Here is a 22293-nt window from a genome sequence, read left to right as displayed (position 1 = left end):
CCCTGTGCCCACTACCTTCATTACAGTTGCTCCCTATCCCCCAACTTACGTATTCCAGCTTGGCCTGTGACCCAGGAGAGCCTAAGGAAGAGCATGACGCCCCAGATGTTGAGGAGGCACCGGATCAGGACACCTTTGATCCAGCCTTGCTTGCTGCCCTCTGCGGGGGCTCCTCCTGACGCGGGTCCCGCATCGTCCTCTGCGCCGCCCTCTACTAGGACTATCTGTATACAAGAAAAATCCGAGGACAGAAAAGTTAATTTGATTGCATTGAGATTCAGCTTGAGAATGTATTTAGTAATATAAATATTACTGTGGAAACAATCACGAGATTCAGCTTGAGAATGTATTTAGTAATATAAATATTACTGTGGAAACAATCACGATGTTAGAATAAGCAGGAATAGCGTGGGTGAAAATAATGAACGCTTTATAGAATATAAGAGTAAGTGATGTTGAAAAACAGTAACATGATGGCAGTCATAACAATGAGACTAGCGATGATAATACTTATAATGATATTGATGACTATATCAACTGTAATCACTACAATGGTGCGAGTATCAATGAACAGATGGCAATAATTATATTAATAAATGTAAATATTACAGAACGGTAAGAGTGTTAGCAATAGCCCAGGTCATTAATACTATTTACACCAAAGACATCAATGATTATTCTATTGCTGCTACTTAATAATAATGATCATTATAGCGACAAACTATTGCTACCTAGTAGTCACATTAATGTCCTTATTTCCTTAGGTCAACAATTGCGGTTATCTACGTATTTCAAAGAGTGGAAAAAAGGTTTGAAAAAATAGATAATTGGTTGAAAAAGTCCACGGAGCACAGTTCCAGAGAAGAATGCATTAATTACAAGTTAAGTGTCTGTAAAGGGGAAGGTGTCTCAAAAGCCATCATTCGAAAGACTCAGTATTATCCAGGTGGGACACCAAACGGAGGAAGAGAGTTCAAGAGCCTTCCAGTGAAATGAAAGAGAGAGCGCGCTGATTTACTTTTGTATTGATACAGTAACAGGGATGGGGCGGGCGCGGGCGGGAGGGAGGGATGCTTTGGACAGCTCAGTATTGTATCGTAGAGGCCACAAGAACCGCAAAGTCCAGAAGGGAAGTTACCGTTAAATCGGATTCCTAGATACTGTGGTGAACAGGAATAGGTTCATGACTCAGGATGAGAAAGTGGACGATATCTTGCATAGAAACATTGAGAGAATCGACCCACTTGAAGTGAAATGCACGTTACATACAAGGACAAAATAAATCTCATGTGTAGAACTAAAATAGAGTTAAGGTATGGAGATTATGAAGAGGGATACAGATTTCCATATTTCATATAACTATTTTGGTGATGGTAGGAGAGTGGGTTTTCCCAGTTGAGAATACCAATGTAAGATTGGCTGAGAATTTTTAGAACGTTATATAAATCTAACACTTTCAGCATCAGTGTCAGAAAGGAGGAACTACGCGCCTTTCAAGTGGATAGCGAGAGAAAAGGTGGGTAAACTAAATCTTGAAGCACTTGAACATACTCAGGTTTATTCCAACACACACGCACAACCACACATGCACACACGCACACTCACACACGCACACACGCACATGCACACACGCACACACACATACGCACACGCAAACACAAACATGCGTACACACACACGTGCATGTATGCACACACGCACACATACACACGCACACACACACACACACACACACACCTGCATATACAAACGCACACACACACGCACACACACTCACGCACACACACACGCGCGCGCACACACACACACACACACACACACAGACACACGCACACACACACGCACGTGCACACACACACACACACACACCGCGCGCGCGCGCGCACATACACATAAACACACACGCGTACACACACGACTCGGTGGCAGTCCGGGTTCGAATCCTGTCCAGGGCTGAAATAATTTCAGTATCGCTGCGCTTCGAGTCGTTACTCCAACTCTCGTGGGCGGGGAGTTGGGTGTGTGTGTGTGCGTGTAGGGTCACAGCATTACCCTTACGAGCTCTGAGCTCTCTTCCGGAAGGGAAATAGCAGTCGATCACGAGTCCAGCACGTGATCCAAAGACCATTGTGGTGAATCACACACACACACACACACACACACACACACACACACACACACACACACACACACACACACACATGCACCCACACACATACACGTATACATACACTCATACATATACACATATACACAAGCATACACACAAACGCGCGCGCGCGCGTACACATTGTTAAGACAAAAGGTCTTTGACAAAGCCGATGTAAAAACAGGTCATGCAATGCAAAGGCACAAGAAAAAGAAGAAAAAAAAAATAATCCTGGTGGCGAGAATTCATGGAACTTTCTTGTTGTTGCATAACTTTGATGGAGAAAGGGGGAAATGTTATATAGGTTCTTTTGTTTCTTTTGTGTGCATCATCAAAACAAAATGTTTGTTGCCTTCGGTTATGCTTTCAATCTTAATGACATGGGAGGAATGGCTGCACATGTCGAAAAAGATCGAGGCGTATTCATAGTTTGCACAATTTTATTTTGCAACCTAAATCTATGATCTTGCTTGGTGGGTATGAATTGTATAGTCTATACAGTGATGTTTACTATAAACACATTTTTCTCCTTCGTAGAATTTGAGGGATTATTTTTGTATATTTTTGGTTTTGCCATTTCCTACATTGATAGAAAATCAAGTAATATAATTTTTCCAATCGAAAAGAAAAAAGTTTAGCTTTATTTGTAATTCTTCTGAACATTTTAGGGCATTGAACAAAAGTCATCTGGTGACTGCACAACCAGGCTAAGTTCACTATTACAAAGAAGAAGGTATCATTAACTCTAGGTTTAGCAGTCTGCATGTATGGGGTGAAGATTGATCCATGGCGAACGCAGGATAACATTTGGTCAGCCGCGCTGAAAGGAAACGGGGTTACGCAGCGCCTTTGTATAGAAGACAACACCGACCGGATCACCCACGTGCCGATCGCGAAAACAATTACACCCGTTGCCTCGAGTTTCTCGGGATGGATAACCGCAGCCCCACAGCGGCCGGCAACGGCCAACATTTCCTCCTACAGATTTCTCGACGAAGAAACATGAAAATTTTGTTTCTTGTTTTAGCCGTGTGGGTAATTTTCATGTCATAAGCTTATATGTATAGGAGGGAAGCAGTGACCGGTTATTATCTTCACGAGAAAATACGAGTCTAAACTGAATTGGATCTGGACAGGATGCCAGTCTTTGGGGTTGCACCTCCAAGCGAAGATGAAGGTGTTGACGGGTGTGGAAGACTGTCGGCAGCGAGATTCTCTTGTGACCTTCTTCAAAGACCACCATTTATCCAGGACTGATCCTTCCCCCTCCCTCACCCACCCACGTTCATCTGTTTCGTAGAAATGAATCTGGGACGCGTATGAGACACATTCCCACGGGCGTCCTCATCTTAGTTCTTCATCCTTATCCGCATACTCACTTTCATAAAATGTGTTTCCTTGCTCGTGTAAACTGTATATTATACATTCTGAACGTGTAGAGTAGCATGCATTGGGGCACACGTCCTGGCCTGTAATGAGGCCAAGTGTATATATGTTGTTTTCATGTTTGCATTTATATACATGTATGTGTGTAACAGATTTATGTACACACATGCACATGAATATGAACATGAACATTAACGTGAGCACGCGCACGCGCACACACACACACACACACACACACACACACACACACACACACGGCTCGGTGGCGGATTGGTAAAGCACTGGCCTCACAAACCAGGGAACCGGGGTTCGATTCCCCGGCCGGGCGGAGATAAGTTGGGTTTGTCTCCTTTCACGTGTAACCCCTGTTCACCTAGCAGTGAGTAGGTACGGGACGTTAGTCAAGGAGTTGTGACCTTGCTGTCCCGGTGTGTGGTGTGTAAGTGGTCTCAGACCTACCCAGAGATCGGCAAATAATGAGCTCTGAGCTCACTGCCGTAGGGTGGTGTCTGGCTGTCTCGACAGAGACTGCAGCAGATCCGAGGTGAATACACACACACACACATACACACACACACACACACACACACACACACACACACACACACACACACACACACACACACACGCACACACACGTGTATGTTTGCCCATATAGACCCACCTATTCTGGTATCGTTCTACACAAAAGCTCTTGTCACGCACAGCAACCCAAGTCCTATACGGTCACTCTAAGCGGCTGACTGTTACTTAGGTATTTACAGTGAACACAGACATATACACATGCACACGCGCACGCACGCACGCACACACACACACACACACACACACACACACACACACACACACACACACGCACACGCACACACACACGCACGCACGCACACACATACACTACTCTCCCTGTCTTCTTCTCTTTAGTCCTCCCTCCTCTCGTTGATTTTAGCGAGAAGCCAAGAACTTTACTAGCCCGAGGTCAATCCCATGTTATTGTTCACAGGGAACTTCCAGCCGTTTAATTTTGCAGAGTCCACCCCCCGACTTAGAATCCCATCTGTTAACCTGACATAACCTGATTTAATCTTTCTTGCGCATATTAACAAAAAATAATGAAGCGTGGAATGTAAAATGGGCGCCTACAACGTCAAAATATCGCAGAGGAAAATATAACATTATTTAAAGAAAGAATACATATAATTTGAAGTCAGGAAAGGGATCCAATAAAAATAAATTGAGTCGTGTTCATCACTCCGTGGATGGAGTGGACTTAGGGGAAGACCGAGATGACGTCACACACACTCTGTGCCAATGCTCACTCCTCATGCATGTCAATTAAATTTCAAAGACGATGACTTTGTCATCCGTCCAGTAATCAATACGAAATAGGAACACGGATTCAAAGGGCACCCAGAAATAGAGGGGGGAATAACAAATTGAACAAAAAAACAATAGAAAACATTCAAGTCTTGAGCAGCAAATTTCCTAACGTTAGCTAGACAATATACAAGAGTTTCTTCTGGTTACGATGTTTATTAAAAGTGATTAAATAAAAAGATAAAAGATCCTAACTCTAGAAAGCTATTTAATAGGTAGAGTCGAAGCTGTTTGAATTCAAACATTAACCAAGCGGTATGACTTTATTTTTCTACTCTTTCTACAGACGATTGTAATAACTAACCACAAAGACGCTTTGCGGACATTTGATCTAGTTTACACCGGAACAAAATATATTAAATTGCGTCATAGAGTGGCTGGGATCGCCAAGCCTGTACTGAACATTTTTATTATCATTCCTGTAATCATCGTTATCATTTCTTTCTTTTTAGTTCCTGTCCATGATTATAATTGCGAAAACAAACACCATAATGTTCCTCCTAGTTTAATCCGGAACAAAATATATTAAATTGTGTCATAGAGTGGCTGGGATTGACAAGCCTGTACTGAACATTTTTATTATCATTCCTGTAATCATCGTTATCATTTCTTTCTTTTTAGTTCCTGTCCATGATTATAATTGCGAAAACAAACATCATAAAGTTCCTCCTTGCCTGCAGACGGGCCCACGCCTGCAATTAGACAAAGGTCACAGTCGAAGTCATTTAAAGGAATGGCCGCTTTGTCCCGGAGCAACTGCGCGGGGCAATAGCCATTCCAGCAACGAAGGGGAGTTATCCACGCAAGAATAAAAGAAGTGACATCCAGAACAATATATGAGAACGATCACCGTTGCATAAGGGCTAGGAATCGGTTTTTCATCTTCAAAGAAAAACGGAGATTTTTTTTTCTCGAGTTCAACAATATCGCCTGGGTATGGTCATGAAAAAAACGTCGTTTAAGCTTTGAATATTTTACAGTGTAGAGGATAACAGATCAAAATAAGAGATCTTGCAAGAAGGAATACATTTAGCAGCCACTTGGCGTTGAGAAGGAAAAAAAAATTAAACCTCCCACCCCTGAGCCCTACCGGTCCCTTGGCATTTCTCACAATTATTATTATTATTATTATTATTATTATTATTATTATTATTATTATTATTATTATTATTATTTATTATTATTATTATCATTATTATTATTATAATTATTATTGTTACTATTATTATTATTATTACTACATGAGGGGACGTCCTAGGATGAGGTGGATGGATGGGGTGAAGGGGGCTTTGGGGAAGAGGGGAATGTCTGTTGAGGAAGGAAGGGAGAGGACGGAAGACAGAGGTGAGTGGAGAATGGTTGTATATGGATGATGTTGTGATTGCATGAGGAGGAATGGGCAGGGGGGTGGGGGGTGGGGTAGTATGTGTGAGTAAATTTTGACGCAGCCCGAAGGGATTTTCTCCCCGTCCTCTCCTTATATGCAAGGGGGGACGGAGAGGGGGGGTCGCCGATTAAATGAAGCGGCCTTGCTGTGGAAGTGCTGTGTCTTGCGACACTGCTTCTGACCCAGGGCGGTGGGCAGGGTGCAGGGATGACCCGTCATCCAGGAGGTGCTCAGATGAGAGGGAGGGTGGGAGGGGTGTGGAGTGTATGTAGGGATGAAATGGGTGGGAGTGTTTTTATGCCTTCCCCTTTTTGGCTACCTCCCTTGTAAGGGGGGAAAAGCCTTGGTATATGTATTATTATTATTATTATTATTTTTTTTTTTTTAATAATATTTCAGCCTTTTCCAACACTGCCAAAACTGCGATCAGTCTAACCATGCATGTCTTCGTCGGAACTCGGGAAGTTAAGACCGTATCTCCCTACTGTCGCATCGCGTTGACTCTCTACCGGGACTCGAACCCCCATCTATCCTCACCTCGAGGTACCGGCTCCTCTGTTCGCTCAGGTACCACGTCCCTTCTCTCGCACAAAACCATAAAATTAGATCAGCTGATTAGTGTCGGGGTGTCATGTTTCCAGTGAAATGGCGTGGCATTCTTTGGCTGGACGACGCGCGCAACAGGTCAGGGAGGTTCAAGGCCGGAAGGCGTCCGGCGCACGGAGGGGAGATTGGGTCAGTGACGTCACCAAATCCTGACCCTTGATACGCCAATCCTATGCGGCTATGTCTATTTTCATGATGAGTATCAAACGTGGTTTTGAATATCGCAGCTTCCTTATAATCCAACACACACATACAAACACGCTTATATACAGCATATATATATATATATATATATATAGATCTATATATATATATATATATATATATATTTATATATAAAATATGGAAATAAGCTCCACCGCCTGGACTCGAACCTTTGCCTTAGCGACTGCTTATTATGAAGCAAAGACGATAGCTTTGAGCCACCCAGGCCGTACAAAAGGAACGGCCTGAATTACGACCTGGTAGTTCCCCGAGGGCACTAGGCTTAGCTCAGTCTCTATTCTAATTTCACTGAGTCTTTATTATGGCGAGCCATTCGACAAGCGTGTGTCAATGTAACAAATGGAAATAAGCTCCACCGCAAGGACTCGAACCTTTCCCTTAGCGACTGCTCATTATGAAGCAAAGAAGATAGCTTTGTGTAAATATATATATATATATATATATATATATATATATATATATATATATATATATGTATATGTATATATATATGTATACACGAGTATATATGTATATACATATATATTATATACAGTATATATATATATATATATATATATATATATATATGTGTGTGTGTATATATAAATGTATATATATATATATATACATATATATATATTGGAAAACTGTAAACACCAGATTCAATTGAAGGGTTTATTTGCCCGACGTTTCGATTCCCGTCCAGGAATCGTCTTCAGGGGTTATGAAGACGATTCCTGGACGGGAATCAAAACGTCGGGCAAATAAACCCTTCAATTGAATCTGGTGTTTACAGTTTTCCAATATGGATCCCAGGTTCCAAATCTTCTCTTATATATATATATATATATATATATATATATATATATATGTAGTGTATATATATATATATATATACACACATATATACATATATGTATATATACATATATACACATATATGTGTATGAATATACACACACACATATATATACATACGTACATACACACATATATATATATATATATATATATATATATATATATATACATATATATCACACACACACACACATATATATATATATATATATATATATATATATACATATATGATGTAAGCGGAATAGGAAACACAGGAGTCTTAGTCTTGAGTTTATTCCTGACTAGTTTCGCAGGTATGCTTTTTCAAAGCATGCCTGCGAAACTAGTTGGGAATAAACTTAAGACTAAGACTCCCGTGTTTCCTACTCCACTTACGTCAACCTGTCAGAATGTCTCAACATATACATATAAATATACACACACACACATATATATGTATATATATATATATATATACACATATATATGTATGTATATATATATATATATATATATATATATATATATATATATATATATGAGAGGTACAAAGTAAAGAGAAGAGAAGTAAAGCATAAAATAAAGGAGGCAAAGTGGAGAGCAGATGTGAAATGGGGTAAGAGTATGACAGAAAATTTTCAAACTAATAAAAAAAGATTGGAAAGAAATTAAAATAGGAAGAAGAGGCGGATCAAGAGAAGAAAAGGTAAAAGGTGCAGATGGAGAGATGATAATGGAAGAGAAGGCAGTGAGAGGAAGGTGGGCAGAGTATTTTAGGGAATTGCTAAATGTGAAGGAGGATCAGGAGGGAAAGGTAGTTGCAGTGGGAAGCGCTAAGAAAATGACAGTGATGAGTGAGGTAAATGGAGAAGAAATAAGGAATGATGAAGTGAAGACAGCTGTTAAGATGATTAGAGTAGGTAAGGCACCTGGGTTGTATGGCTGCCATGCAGAATGTCTGAAAAAAGGAGGTACAGTGATGGTGGACTGGCTGGTGAGGTTGTTTAGGTTGTTTGATGTTTGTTTAAGAGAAAGTAGAGTGCCGGAGAACTGGAGGAGTGCCTGTATAGTTCCACTTTACAAGGGAAAAGGGGACAAGTGTGAGTGTAGTAGTTTCAGAGAGATCAGTTTAACTGTAGTTGGTAAGGCTTATGGGAGGGTCTTGATTGAGAGGATTAGGAGAGGAACAGAGGGAGTAATTGGTGAAGAACAGTATGGGTTTAGGACAGGTAGGGGTTGTGTAGATCAGATTTTTGTAGTAAGACATGTGAGAAAGCTATGAGAAAAGATAAGGATGTATTTTGGGCTTTTATGGATCTGGAAAAGGCTTATGACAGGATAGACAGGAAGGAACCGTGGGAGGTTTTGCAGATATATGGGATAGGAGGGAAGCTGTTAAGAGCAGTCAAGAGTTTTTAGGAGAGTAATAGAGCTTGTTTTAGGATTAAAAATGGAGAGAGTGAGTGGTTTGAGGTAAAGGTGGGACATCGTCAGGGATGTGTTATGTCACCCTGGCTGCTCAATGTATACGTGGCTGGGATAGTGCGAGAGGTAAATGCAAGGGTAGTGAGTCAGGGATTGGAGATGGTTAAAGAAAATGGAGAAAAGTGGGAGATAAGCCAGTTGTTGTTTGCTGACGACACTGTGCTTGTAGCAGGATCAGAGGAGGGATTGAGGAAGTTAGTGACAGAGTTTGGGAAGGTGTGCGAAAGAAGGAAGTTGAAGATAAATGTGAGTAAAAGTAAGGTGATGAGATGTACAAAGGGAGAGAGTGGCAGCAGACTGGAAGTGAGTATTAAGGGAAAGAGACTGGAGGAAGTGGATAGTTTTAGATACTTGGGTGTGAATGATGCAGGAAAGGGAGGAGTGGGGGTGGAGGTAGAATGTAGACTGAGAAAAGCGAGTGGATTAAAATGTGTAATGAGAAATAGACATTTGGGAATGGATGTTAAGAGGAGATTATATGATGGAGTGATAATGCTAACAGCACTGTACGGGGCAGAAACATGGAACATAAGAGAGGAAGATAGAAGGAGTTTGAATGTGTTTGAGATGAAATGTCTGAGAAGTATGATAGGGGTTACTAGGCTAGATAGAGTGAGAAATGAGGAGGTGAGGAGAAGAACGGGGGTGGAAAGGGATTTCGGAGAAAGGGTTGATGAAAGAGTATTAGTATGGTTTGGACACATGGAAAGAATGGGTGAAGAAAGATTAGTAAAAGAGGTGTGGAAGGCAGAGGTGGAAGGAGTGAACATGAGGGGCGACCTAGGATGAGATGGATGGATGGGGTAAAAGGGGCATTGGGAAAGAGGGGAATGTCTGTTGAGGAAGGAAGGGAGAGGACAGAAGACGGGGGTGAAAGGAAAAGGGTTGTGCATAGATGATGATGTGATGCATGATGGGGAATGAGTGGGGGAGGGGGGGAGGGAGTATGAGAAATAAATTGACGCAGCCGGAAGGAATTTCTCCCCGTCTTCTCCTTTTCTGGATGAGGGGACGGAGAGGGGGGTTCGCCAAATTAATGAAGCGACCTTGCTGTGGATGTGCTGTTTTTTATCGACACTGCTTCTAACCCAGGGCAGTGGACAAGATGCAGGTATGACCCTTCATCTAGGAGGTGCCAAGATAAGAGGGAGGGAAGAGGGTAGAGGGGAGTGGAGTATGTACGGGATGGAATGGGTGGGAGTGGTTTCTATGCCTTTGTCTTTTGGTTACCTCCCTCGTAAGGGGGGAAAAGCCTTTGGTATATGTATATATATATATATATATATATATATATATATATATATATATATATATATATTTTCTAAATAGAAATGTAGTAGCACATTTGTAGATAACACACAGGAACCCACAGTCGGAGAAAGAATAAACTTCGAATAAAGAATAATCCTATATTTCGGCTATCAACTGTAGCCCTCTTCAGGAAAGTACATAAGATAGAGAACAGAGGGGACTTATAAACTACAGTAAGAAGAGATGTGGACAGTTGACCTCACTCAGACGCGGGGCTAACTGGGGTGGCGGAGGAGGGAGGGGGTGAGGAGAGGGGAGGATGTAACGTCCGCACTAGCTTATTTATTGCTGCGCGTGAGATAATGTCAGGTGTCCACTGCCCTTTAGAAATATTAATATTAGGGCATTCCTCAATTAATGCTGATTCGACTATTTTCCTCCTGAAACCACAGTGGGACTTGAACACTAATCTGGCCTTACCCCAGTCGAAAGAATGATTCTTATTTTTAACATGAAGAAATACAGCCGAATTTTCCTGCCCATACCTAATTGACCTTTTATGTTCTGCCAATCTAGTGTTCAAGTCTCTCCCGGTTTGACCCAAGTAAACCAAATCACAATCTTTGCAGGGCAAACAATAAACACCAGGTGACTCAACTTCCTTCGGCTTTTGTTGAACGTTCACAATTTGCTTACGTACGGTGTTAGGATAGTGATAAGCACTTCCGTCCCCTCAAATTTTCACCGCTCCTTTAAGGACATTTTAAAGATTCCATTCAATAATACCATCAGTTCTTCTACTAAATTGTTTCCTCGTGAACGTCTCACTATTGCTTATCACTATCCTAACACCGTACGTAAGCAAATTGTGAACGTTCAACAAAAGCCGAAGGAAGTTGAGTCACCTGGTGTTTATTGTTTGCCCTGCAAAGATTGTGATTTGGTTTACTTGGGTCAAACCGGGAGAGACTTGCTGAACAAAGCTGAACAAAGGCCTCTTTCATAGCATTCCATGACTCACATGACTGCCAAACACTACCACGTCACTCCTGCAACATTCTCCATCTCTTCTCTTCTTCATCTGTCAGGTGTCCCTCCTCCACGCTTCGCATCTCGAGAGGTCCACTCGATAACACACTTGCTCCATCGCTTATCAATCCCTCGCGGTAACTTGTCTACCCAGTTCCACTCCCTCTCTTTTACATCCTCAACAAAATCTTCCACTCCATTTTGCTCTCTCACCCAACTAGCTCTTTTTCGAGCTCTCGGCGTTACTGTCCCCATTGACCTCTTCATTCTCAACTGTGGACTCCTCAGATCTGCCTTCATCGCCTTCGTCAGTTTCCAAGTCACACTCACTTACTGCTGGCAGAATGCATTGATTGTGAGCTTTCTGTCTCAGCCATAAAGGTAGAGAGGCTCTCTTGATCTTATTATACTTGCAAATATGTTCCAGCCAGCTTTAATACGTATTCTTGTTTCATTATCGTGATCTTTAGTCAATTTCACCATCTAGCTTAATTGATTATATTCTTCAAATTGTTCAAGACTCTCACCATCGATTATAATCTCCTTTATATTGAACTTTCGTATTGAACATTACTTTGATTTTACTTTTATTCAATTTCAAACCTACTTTGAGACTTTCTTTGTTCAAATCACTCGGCATATCCTGAATGTCTTCTGCTCTTTCTGATATAATAATAGTAATAGTAATAATAATAATAATAATAATAATAATAATAATAATAATAATAGTAATAATAATAATAATAATAATAATAATAATAATGATAATGATAATACTAATAATAATAATGAATTAATAATAATAATAATAATAACAATAATAGTAATAATAATAAATTAATAATAATAATAATAATGATAATAATAATAATAATAATAATAATAATAATAATAATAATAATAATAATAATAATAATAATAATAATAATAATAATAATAATAATAATAATAGTAATAATAATAATAATAATTTAATTCGCAAATAATACGTGGTTGAAATATTCGCCATTAATCTTCAAACCTTTCTCCTCTCAACTCAATCTTCTGAAAATCCATTTGTTGTAACTTCCCATAACTTTTTGGATGATTTGCCTATATAAAGACTTGATAAAATAAGTATACATACTATACTATCCAAGTGTCGTCCGGGGAATGGTTCGGTCATGTTTCAGATCGTTCTTTTTTGAATGATCAGGTGCAGTGCAATGGTATTGTCTTTGCTTTGTGATCAGAAGTCGCACATTCAAGACTTCGAGACCCAAAGGCGGAGTTCGTTAATTTATTTGTCGTAACTTCACACACACACACACACACACACACACACACACACACACACACACACACACACACACAGACACACGTCACACACACACACGTCACACACACACACATACTTACTACTCGGTGGCGCGGTTGGTAGAGTCCCAGATTGTCAGTATGTCAGTACCGGCGATACCTGGTTCTAATGCTGCCCAGTTCTGAAACTATATCAGTATCGCTGCGCTTCGAGTCGTTACTCCAACTCTCTTGGGCAGGGAGTTGGGTGTGTGTGTGCGTGTAAAGTCATAGCATTACCCATAGATCGGTCATACGAGCTCTGAGCTCTCTTCCGGGAGGGAAATAGCTGTCGATCACGAGTCCAACACGTGTTCCAAAGACCAAGGTGAATCACACACACACACACACACACACACACACACACACACACACACACACACACACACACACACACATACACACACACACACACACACACACACATTATATATATATTAATAAAACAACAAAGAAAAATATATCTGATATATGTACACAATTTTGGTATATCATGTCACAGGTTTGGGTGTCCGCTCTATTACGTAAAAGAAAATACAAAGGGGGGGAAACAGGAGGGTCGCCCGTTCTGCAACGTCCGACTAATTCAGTTGTTTGCGGTCGTCGCCACGAGGACGAGGGGAGGGGTGGGGATGGGGAGGGGGAGGGACGATGAGGGAGGAAGGTTGAGGGAGAATGGATCAATGTCGGGTAAAAGGTTAAGGGAGGAGGAGGAAGAGGAGGAGGAGGAGGAGATCAGGGACGAAGAGGAGGAGAAAGGGCTCGTGACACGGAGAAGAGGTGTTGTTGTGCAGCTTGGTTGAAAACAGTGCTCATGTGTCCAACTTTATATCCATTCATCTTTGGGTCTGTTTGTTCAAGCATGATTACAGACACACCTGTACACATACGTATTGTACCTAATTGTAGTTACCTAACTGCTTCATATAGGAATAGAGCTACGCTCGTGGGATTCTCGTCTGTTTTCTTTGATGCGTGTCTGTGTGCATGTGTGTGTGTGTGTGTGTGTGTGTGTGTGTGTGTGTGTGTGTGTGTGTGTGTGTGTGTGTGTGTGTGTGTGTGTGTGTGTGTGTGTGTGTGTGTGTGTGTGTGTGTGTGTGTGTGTGTGTGTGTGTGTGTGCGCACGCGCGCTATTGAATGGAACGATAATTCCCATTCCTAGATTTTCTCAGAGGGGATCCTTAAGGATACATCAACAGGGAGACTAGAAGCACAAAAGTTTCACAAGTCGAAAAAGCTGCGCAATGCTAGAGAAAGCCACTACACGAGATGAAAGCGGACAACCACCAACCTTCTCTTCCAGGTGATCTCTTACCTCCGAAGGGTCTGAGTCGAAGTAGTCCTAGGCAGCATGAGGGTAGTACGAAAAAAGGCAAGACTAGTTTATAGTAATAGGCAAGTAGCCTCACGGTTTAGGAGTGTGAGCTGGGGGAGACTTCAAAAATAACCTCAAGTAATCTCATGGAAACCTAGATTTTTAATAAGGAGAGCAGCTGTTGTGACTCGTTTGTATTGTTGTTATGTGTTATGAGGGACGTCAATCTCTGGCGTCTGTGTTTGAATCTCACGTTTATTCTCGCTGTCGCCATGCGAATCTATTCGGCTGACGGGAACCTCTGTAGGCGTCAAAAGGCTTATAATTTCTCAATGAACCTCTTGGTGTCTATGTTTGGCTCGTGTCTACTCTGATTGTCACTAGAGAAGTGTTGATACTGTGATCAGAAAGCTGCTCTTTGGCAATTCGGGCCTGTAGTTGAAGATTTCATTCTTGTGAAGATGTAATGGTTATTGTGGACTACAGTTAAGGTGATCAGAGTTTGCTGATAGAAATTTAGTGACGGGAAAGGTGGAGTTAGTCTGAGGTTAGTTTCAGCTCTTTACATCTTTCACCCACCAACCACGTGTACCTGGGCTTGTATCAAGGGAACAGGGCTAATCTATCGGGCTAATCAAAATAGAGTTAGTAACTAGGAAAGTATATTCCTTCTTTGTTACCACGGCACACCTATCACGTGAACTGAGTATAGAGAAAGATTTTGGGTCAGTTTCTTAAGCTAGAGGAACAACAGCTTCCCGTTTTCAGTACCTTGTCGGCGGGAGGGCGATGGAGGTCGTCCAGCGTGGGTCTCTGGGACGCCGAGGCACCTCCGGCGACGATACTCATGAGGTTTCTGTAGTGGTCGATCTTGGGCAGAGCGTCCCTCGTCAAGTGATGCCTGAGGGACCTCCACGTGGAGGACGAATGTGCCGTCAGGTGTTGGTCGCTGATGGTGTTGTAGTTCGAAGTCAGCGAGGACTCCCGGGTCAAGGAGTACTTCCGAGTGACGGTGGGATGCTCCGAACTCGGAAGCGCTGCCTCCGGGTCCTCTCTGGGAGTCCCGACAACAGGGGCGACATTATCTACAGAAAAGAAAAAAACGAAAGTGTTTGAATGAGGAAAAAAGTATATGGTCTTTGCTCAGTAACGTCTTAGAATGAGACATTTTGAAGGAACTTACTAGGAAGTGACCATTTGACCAATAACAGGGTCAATCAATCAGTATATTTACCATCGGAGACAAGTACACAACAACAGATAGCCGCACCCACCCTTCTCCAACCCTGATGGCAGCTACCAGCAAAATGTGGATGCGGCTTAGGGCAAGTTGGTTAACTATTTGTATAACTAAACTTTGAAATTGTATACCCCTATTCCATTCAGTCGCCGACTTGGCGACATGTTGTTTCCATCTCGTGGTAAAATTGATGGGCCAAACTATTTCATTCAGCTGAGGGTAGAGCATCGTACTGATGGGGTTAAGGCGATCTTATTAACCTCTTTGCTACGGTGACACACCTTAAAACGAGTCTTATTGTCATTTGCTACATCTGGCTCCAGCCATGCAACCTAAGTCACCCTGCAGAATCCCTTAAGATCCCCCGCACTCTCTTCTATCTATACTGAAAATTCTGTACTGTCCACGATCATGTTCTGTTGCCATCCCGTCCATCTGACAAGTCATTGGTGTATACTAGGACAACAGGATCATTATGGATGTTATCACCAACCACACCACATTCTCATCGTTTGCCTTTTCCCGTTCACAAAACGTTCCCTAACCACCGTTCTCAACTACTTGCATATTCGGAATTCCCTCATTTGTGCTAACACTTTGCCTGTGATTACTTGGTCTCCAGTTTCCTCACCAATGTCCTCTAATTCATTAAAAAGAAAAAATATATAAAATCTAGATTTATACAATCAGTCCATTGATCCCAATCACTATAATAGTAGATAAATAAATAAACCCAATTGCTTTGAGAGTTGAAAATACACATCTTCCAGACCTAAATCTAGACTTTCTTTCGTATAACACATTTTTGCCTACAAAAGGACCCATCTTTTCTTCCTTTCCGTCGTCTGTAGTCAGATAAGACGACGTTTTTACCCCTCTTGACCCTTTTATGGATATTCCCGACTTGCATACCTATTCTTATTACAACCAAACAAATTCACTCAGCTGTGGGAAATCCCCAGTGCAGCCCAAAGGTTAATTCAGGATGAAATACGGGGAAGAAGAGCAAGGTGGGCTGGACACTGCGTACGAATGGAGGCAGACAGACTACCAAAGAAGGTGATGGAAGGAGGAGTAGAGGGCAGACGACCAGTAGGGAGACCCAGGTACAGATGGATGGATGGAGTAAAGAAGGACGTGGAGAGGGTGGCACCAAGAGAGGACTGGAAGGAATTGGCAGAGGATAGAACCATCTGGAGAGGCATAGTGAAAGAAGCGGTGAAGGGCCGTCCGGCCTGACAACCAACAGAGTAAGAGAGTAAGAGAGTAAGAGTAAGCCCAAAGGTTAAACATGGGAAGATGTCCTTTATCTTTTACTTGGGGTGTTAGCCCATTTCTTGCAGCGAGCTCATGACAATATCTACAAAAGGATGCTCAGCTCAACTGCAATTTGATCGGTACCCACACTTCTCCTTTGGCTTAGTTCCAACACATTTTCCTTCTGTGCCAGCTCCACTACTCCTACACGAACTCTAACTTTCATCGATGTTCCCCACTCTTGGAAAGGTGGGGGGAGGGGGGCTGGTTGTCGAAGGTTACATGAGAGACACGTGACTTGGATGGAATCAATAATAATTTATTCATTTGCTTTTCTCATTTTCATCTCTCGGTAGTGGCAAGGTTGTCAACGCTGCTGGCAATCCTGACGCTTGCGGATTTTGTAACCAGTCTGTCACTGTTTCCAATCCTCATCACCCTTTATCATTTCCTTATTCAGTTATCAAGCTGTACTGATGAGAGATTCTTAGATTTTCAAAATTCGCCTTAGAGAGTATGGGTGACATCTTTCAAACGCCTTTCAATAAATCAGTATATGTAAAATGATGATGATGATGATGATGATGATGATGATGATGATGATGATGATGATGATGATGATGATAATTATGATGATAATGATAATGATGATGATAATGATGCCAATAATGATGCTAATAATGAAGCTAATAATGATGATAATAATGATGATAATAATGATGATAATAATGATGATAATAATGATGATAATAATGATGATAATAATGATGATAATAATGATGATAATAATGATGATAATGATGATGATAATAATGATAATAATAATAATAATGATGATAATAATGATAATGATAATGATGATAATGGTAATGATAATAATGATGATAATGATAATGATAATAACGATGATAATGATAATGATAATAATAATGATAATAATAAATAAATGAATAAATGAATCCAAAGAGCCTTTATCACCTTGCGCCCTACGAGTCACAGAACTCACCCTTCACTATAAGAGTAGCAAGTTCGAATCCTTCCCGGCGGTTTGAAACATCTTCAAGGAGAACGTTCACCCCTGCGTCTCCTTCAGAACCCACACCCGTGATCGCCTTCAGGAGTCAGGTTTGGAAATAAAAACCAAATAACGGTACAAAATCCAGCGAATGAAGTCCTTCTGTCAACCGACGATGATGATTATGATCGAAGGTTTGCATCCATCGTGGGAACGAGGAGAACGTGGTGAGGATCACAAGCTTCCACGGAAACGGTCATTTTTGCCTCGTGGCCACGGGCGGCGCGCGTCGCGTCGGGTCAAGTCGCAGAATCCTCGCGCTGATCAGAGGACCTTCACGACCATGAAACCCAAGCGAAACCGAACGCACCACGACGTGGGAGCTCTCGTCGCCCACTTAATTTCTTCCTGTATTGCCTTACCTCCCTACTTTTTCAATCAAACTTTGCAGTTTTCTCTCCTCGACAACTTTACCTTCGTCATTCCACTCGACTTTCGACTTTTCCAATATGATCTCCCAACGTCTGAAGAAAGAAAAAAGAAAGAAAAAAAAAAAAAAAACAGGAGAAAAAATGACCACACTCCTTCCAACTTAGTGACGACTATTGCGAATTCGATTCTGGCTACCGTCAGACGACCTTACAGAGAGGCAGAGAAAGTCAAAAGGATCTCATTTCAATAAAAAGAAAAAGTCGGAGATCTGCGTCTATTACTTTTTTTTTCTCGAGTCTTTTAAGCAATATATGAAACATACATTCAAATATGGGGCGTCCCACTAGCTGAGTGAAATTGCCTGACTTTAACCATGTAAAGTGGGCGCTTTTACCTTCAAGTCTAGACAATGACAAGGGTAAAAGACTATGGAATTACGAAAAACAAAAAGTAGTTCGAAGCTTCGTCGATTACTCTGTGAGTCGACTTCAAGGTTTCGAATGATTCTCCCTGAACCCTTTCGCTGTGGTGACGATTCTTATGGATTTCTGTTCCAACTAATATATTCCAGATGCAGCGGCGGCGCCAGGAATTTTTAGTTGGGGAGGCTAAGGGGGGGCTGAGCAATTTTTTGGGGAGGCTAATAGTAATATGATAATACACATATATTATCCTCATTTCAGAAGGGGAGGGGGTTAATGGTAGGGCTAGCACTGATGGCTGACAAATCTTTAGCCCTGGCAATTAAAAATTCCACTTAATAAAATTATTTCAATGAGTGTTTTAAATTTTCAATTTGCTCATTTCAGTTGGGGGGGCTAATGGGGAGGCTGACCACTTTTTTAGGGGGACTAAAGCCCCCCCAAGCCCCCCCCTGGCGCCGCCACTGTCCATATGACCTTGTTCAACTGATAGGGCTCTTGGACCAAAATGAGATCTTAATCGTTAGAATCCTGCCGTCAGCTGAGTGTCTTCTGATATTTGTTAGAACAAAAATATAAAAAACGACATGACGTCACTGTAAGAAAGGGATTCCAGCGAATGTTCTTAATCAGTGTTCCAGCATCTCCAGAGGATGTCGATATGTTTTCTTGGTGGTATCGTCGGAGTCTTTTTTTCTTTTTACTGGAAACTGGAAGAGTAAGGGAATTTGAGGAAGGCCATCAGACTGACTTTGAGCGCGACCTGGGTCCATTAGCAAAGAAGAACTTAAGAACTAATGAATTATAAATCATTCTGCTGCCGAAGCAACGGTATACAGTCTTCCATCACTTCCTTAGATCTAACCTCCCGCAAACCCAAAAATAAACACACACACACACACACACACACACACACACACACACACACACACACACACACACACACACACACACACACACACAAACAAACAAACAAACAAACAAACACATGTCAGTCTGAGATGAAGTCCTTGCTTAAGGCTGAAAACCGTCACAACGCTGCAAGCCGGCACTCCAACTATGGTGGACTAGGAGTCGTGTGTGTGTGTGTGTGTGTGTGTGTGTGTGTGTGTGTGTGATTCACCATTGTCTTGGATCAAGTGATGGACTCGTGATCGACAGCTACTACCCTCCCGGATGAGAGCTCAGAGCTCATGACACACACACCAACTCCCCGCCCACTAGAGTTGGATTAACGACTCGCAGTGCAACGATACTGATTTTATTTCAGCCCTGGGCAGGATTCAAACTCAGACCTTTTGTATTAACGGTTGCGAACGCTACCACTGCGCCGTCGAGTCGTGTGTGTGTGTGTGTGTGTGTGTGTGTGTGTGTGTGTGTGTGTGTGTGTGTGTGTGTGTGTGTGTGTATTTTGTTTCCACTCGCAAATCATTGCAAGGGCAGACTTCGTGCCGAGAAGCTAAAAGAAAACGGACCCCGTGGAAGTCTTAAATTGGTGGAATATAAATAAATTTTCTTTGATTTCATTTACATTAACGTAGCCGGGATAAATATAATTCCCCACGGCTTGTTTCAAAAATTTTGCATATGTGTAGTGCAAAGTAATACAGTGCAAAAAAAAAAAAAAATGTTACGGAAATTCTGATTTCCGAGGAGATAAGTCAAGTTCATTCTCTTCAAGGTCAATTTCACGCGCGCGGAAAGGTGTGTGAATCTATGTACACGAGACTTTTATGACAAGAAGATTTGCCCCAAAGTGTCGGAATTCCACGTTATTTCAAAATTTCTCCTTGTTAATCAGTCACTGAGGCAGTTGGGCTCAGTCTGTCTAGCGACAGTATCACAGAAACGAAATTCGAAAAGTCATAAGATTCTGACAATTTATATGTCAATTTTTAAAATCGTGAATTGAGGTTCAACAGATCGTTAGCCCAACCTAACAGTCTCTCTCCCCCCACTCCACCCTTTACTCCTCTCTCTTCTTTTCTCTCTCTCTCTTGGCATGTCCTCACTGGCGTATGAAGCCATGTGTCTGTACCATTAAGAAGATCAAAAAGTTGAACACTGACGCAAATATTCGGACTCTGCCACTTTTTATGCGCCCGTGTGTGTGTTGTGTGTGTGTGTGTGTGTGTGCGTGTGTGCGTGCGCGTGCATGTGTGTGTGTGTGTGTGTATTTACCTAAATGTATTCACCTAGCTGTAGTACACGGGTAGTCTGGACGCCGTCGCCGTTCAGTTGGTGTCTGACAGCAACTGGACGGGATCAAATGGCGACCTAGCATTACCGCCGTCAGGAGTCGCAACACGCCAATCGGACGGTGCATAACGGTTGCCGCACGACGGCAAAGGCGTCCCGTAACAGTCTCGTCCAAATTTCCGACCTGACCGGCTGCAGACTCAATTTTTGAGTTTGGTGCATTCTGAAAATTTCCTGAAATCCGCCACGACCTGCCCAGACCTTCCCGCCGCGCTCCCGTCCAGCGGCGACCTCTCCCGAAGCGCGGCAACTTAGACAAAGACTTCGCTGCGACAAAGACTGCGCGAGACGGGGCTAAGTCTCCTTAGTGTAGTGTTTCTTAGCCTGGGTTCGATCGAACCCCAGAGGTTCGGTGAGTCAGTTTCCGGAGTTCGGCGGTTCGGCGCATTTCTGAAATTGTCTCTGAGAGGCAACATCAAAAGTCACATTGATTTGCAGTAAATATTCATTACGATTTTGTTTTATGTGAAATTCATGTTTTGTTGGTTTTGTCCTTTGGACACAGTGATTTCGTGTGCAAATGATCCACGGTACAGTTTGTGCACTAATACAGTATATAGTTCCTGTTTTTGAATTTGAAGAAAAAAACACATTCTATTTTTCCAACTACTAACGGTTCGATGAATGCATATATGAAACTTGCGATGTTCAGTACCTCCAACAAGGTTAAGAACCCCTGCCATAGTGTGAGAGCCTCTGAACGACGCACAGGACCGCCGACGTCGACGCGGTAAAACCCTTAAGGTCTCCATAGTGTAAGTGAGGCTTAACCTCCATGAATCCTGATGTATCGAACTTCCACTTCGTGACTGACAACGAAACCCCGACATTAAGTTCTGCCCAGAAGTGCTGATCGTCTCCACCCACAGTCTTCGATTCTCCTGAACTATTCTAATCCCTACTTTGATGATAATGATGGTGATTGATGATGATTGATGATGATTGATGATGATGATGATGATGATGATGATGATGATGATGATGATGATGATGATGATGATGATGATGATGATGATGATGATGATGATGATGATGATGAAGACGACGACGACGACGACGACGATGATGACCCACAACCATCGTCGTCAACTGGAGCCGTATCCTCACGAATCCAAATGCATATTTCAATAGAAACCAACTCACCATAACAAACGAATCAATCTCTGTTCCATTTCAGCCGCAATCATCATTTACAACCAGCTCCAATCGCCCCAATCACTCCTTCGCACAACTGTCAAAGTTGTTCTCATCTTCACTTTTTTTCCACGTGGCAGTAATGACGTCACCAGTGACGTCACCAA

General features: G+C 42.1%; 1 protein-coding gene across 5 annotated transcripts in view; it reads right to left on the bottom strand.

The window, feature by feature from the left end:
* LOC143024586 (bumetanide-sensitive sodium-(potassium)-chloride cotransporter-like) overlaps positions 1–22293 on the bottom strand; it is a 77765-nt gene that overhangs the window by 42763 nt on the left and 12709 nt on the right. For 4 of the 5 annotated variants that reach the window (XR_012966289.1, XR_012966288.1, XM_076183411.1 and 1 more), the window contains exons 2-4: positions 15139–15452; positions 14368–14394; positions 50–224 (exon numbers count right to left, since the gene is read on the bottom strand). Coding sequence is in view for 3 of the 5 variants with exons in the window: in XM_076183411.1 (XP_076039526.1) it covers positions 50–224; positions 14368–14394; positions 15139–15452 (516 nt within the window). In the remaining 2 variants the exon portion in view is untranslated. The remainder of the gene's footprint in view (positions 1–49; positions 225–14367; positions 14395–15138; positions 15453–22293) is intronic. The other variant, XM_076183412.1, reaches the window with a different exon arrangement.

This window comes from Oratosquilla oratoria, chromosome 4 (assembly GCF_046742065.1).
Source record: "Oratosquilla oratoria isolate Oo_2021 chromosome 4, ASM4674206v1, whole genome shotgun sequence".
Classification (NCBI taxonomy): domain Eukaryota; kingdom Metazoa; phylum Arthropoda; class Malacostraca; order Stomatopoda; family Squillidae; genus Oratosquilla; species Oratosquilla oratoria.
This window is presented reverse-complemented; position numbering and strand designations above follow the sequence as displayed.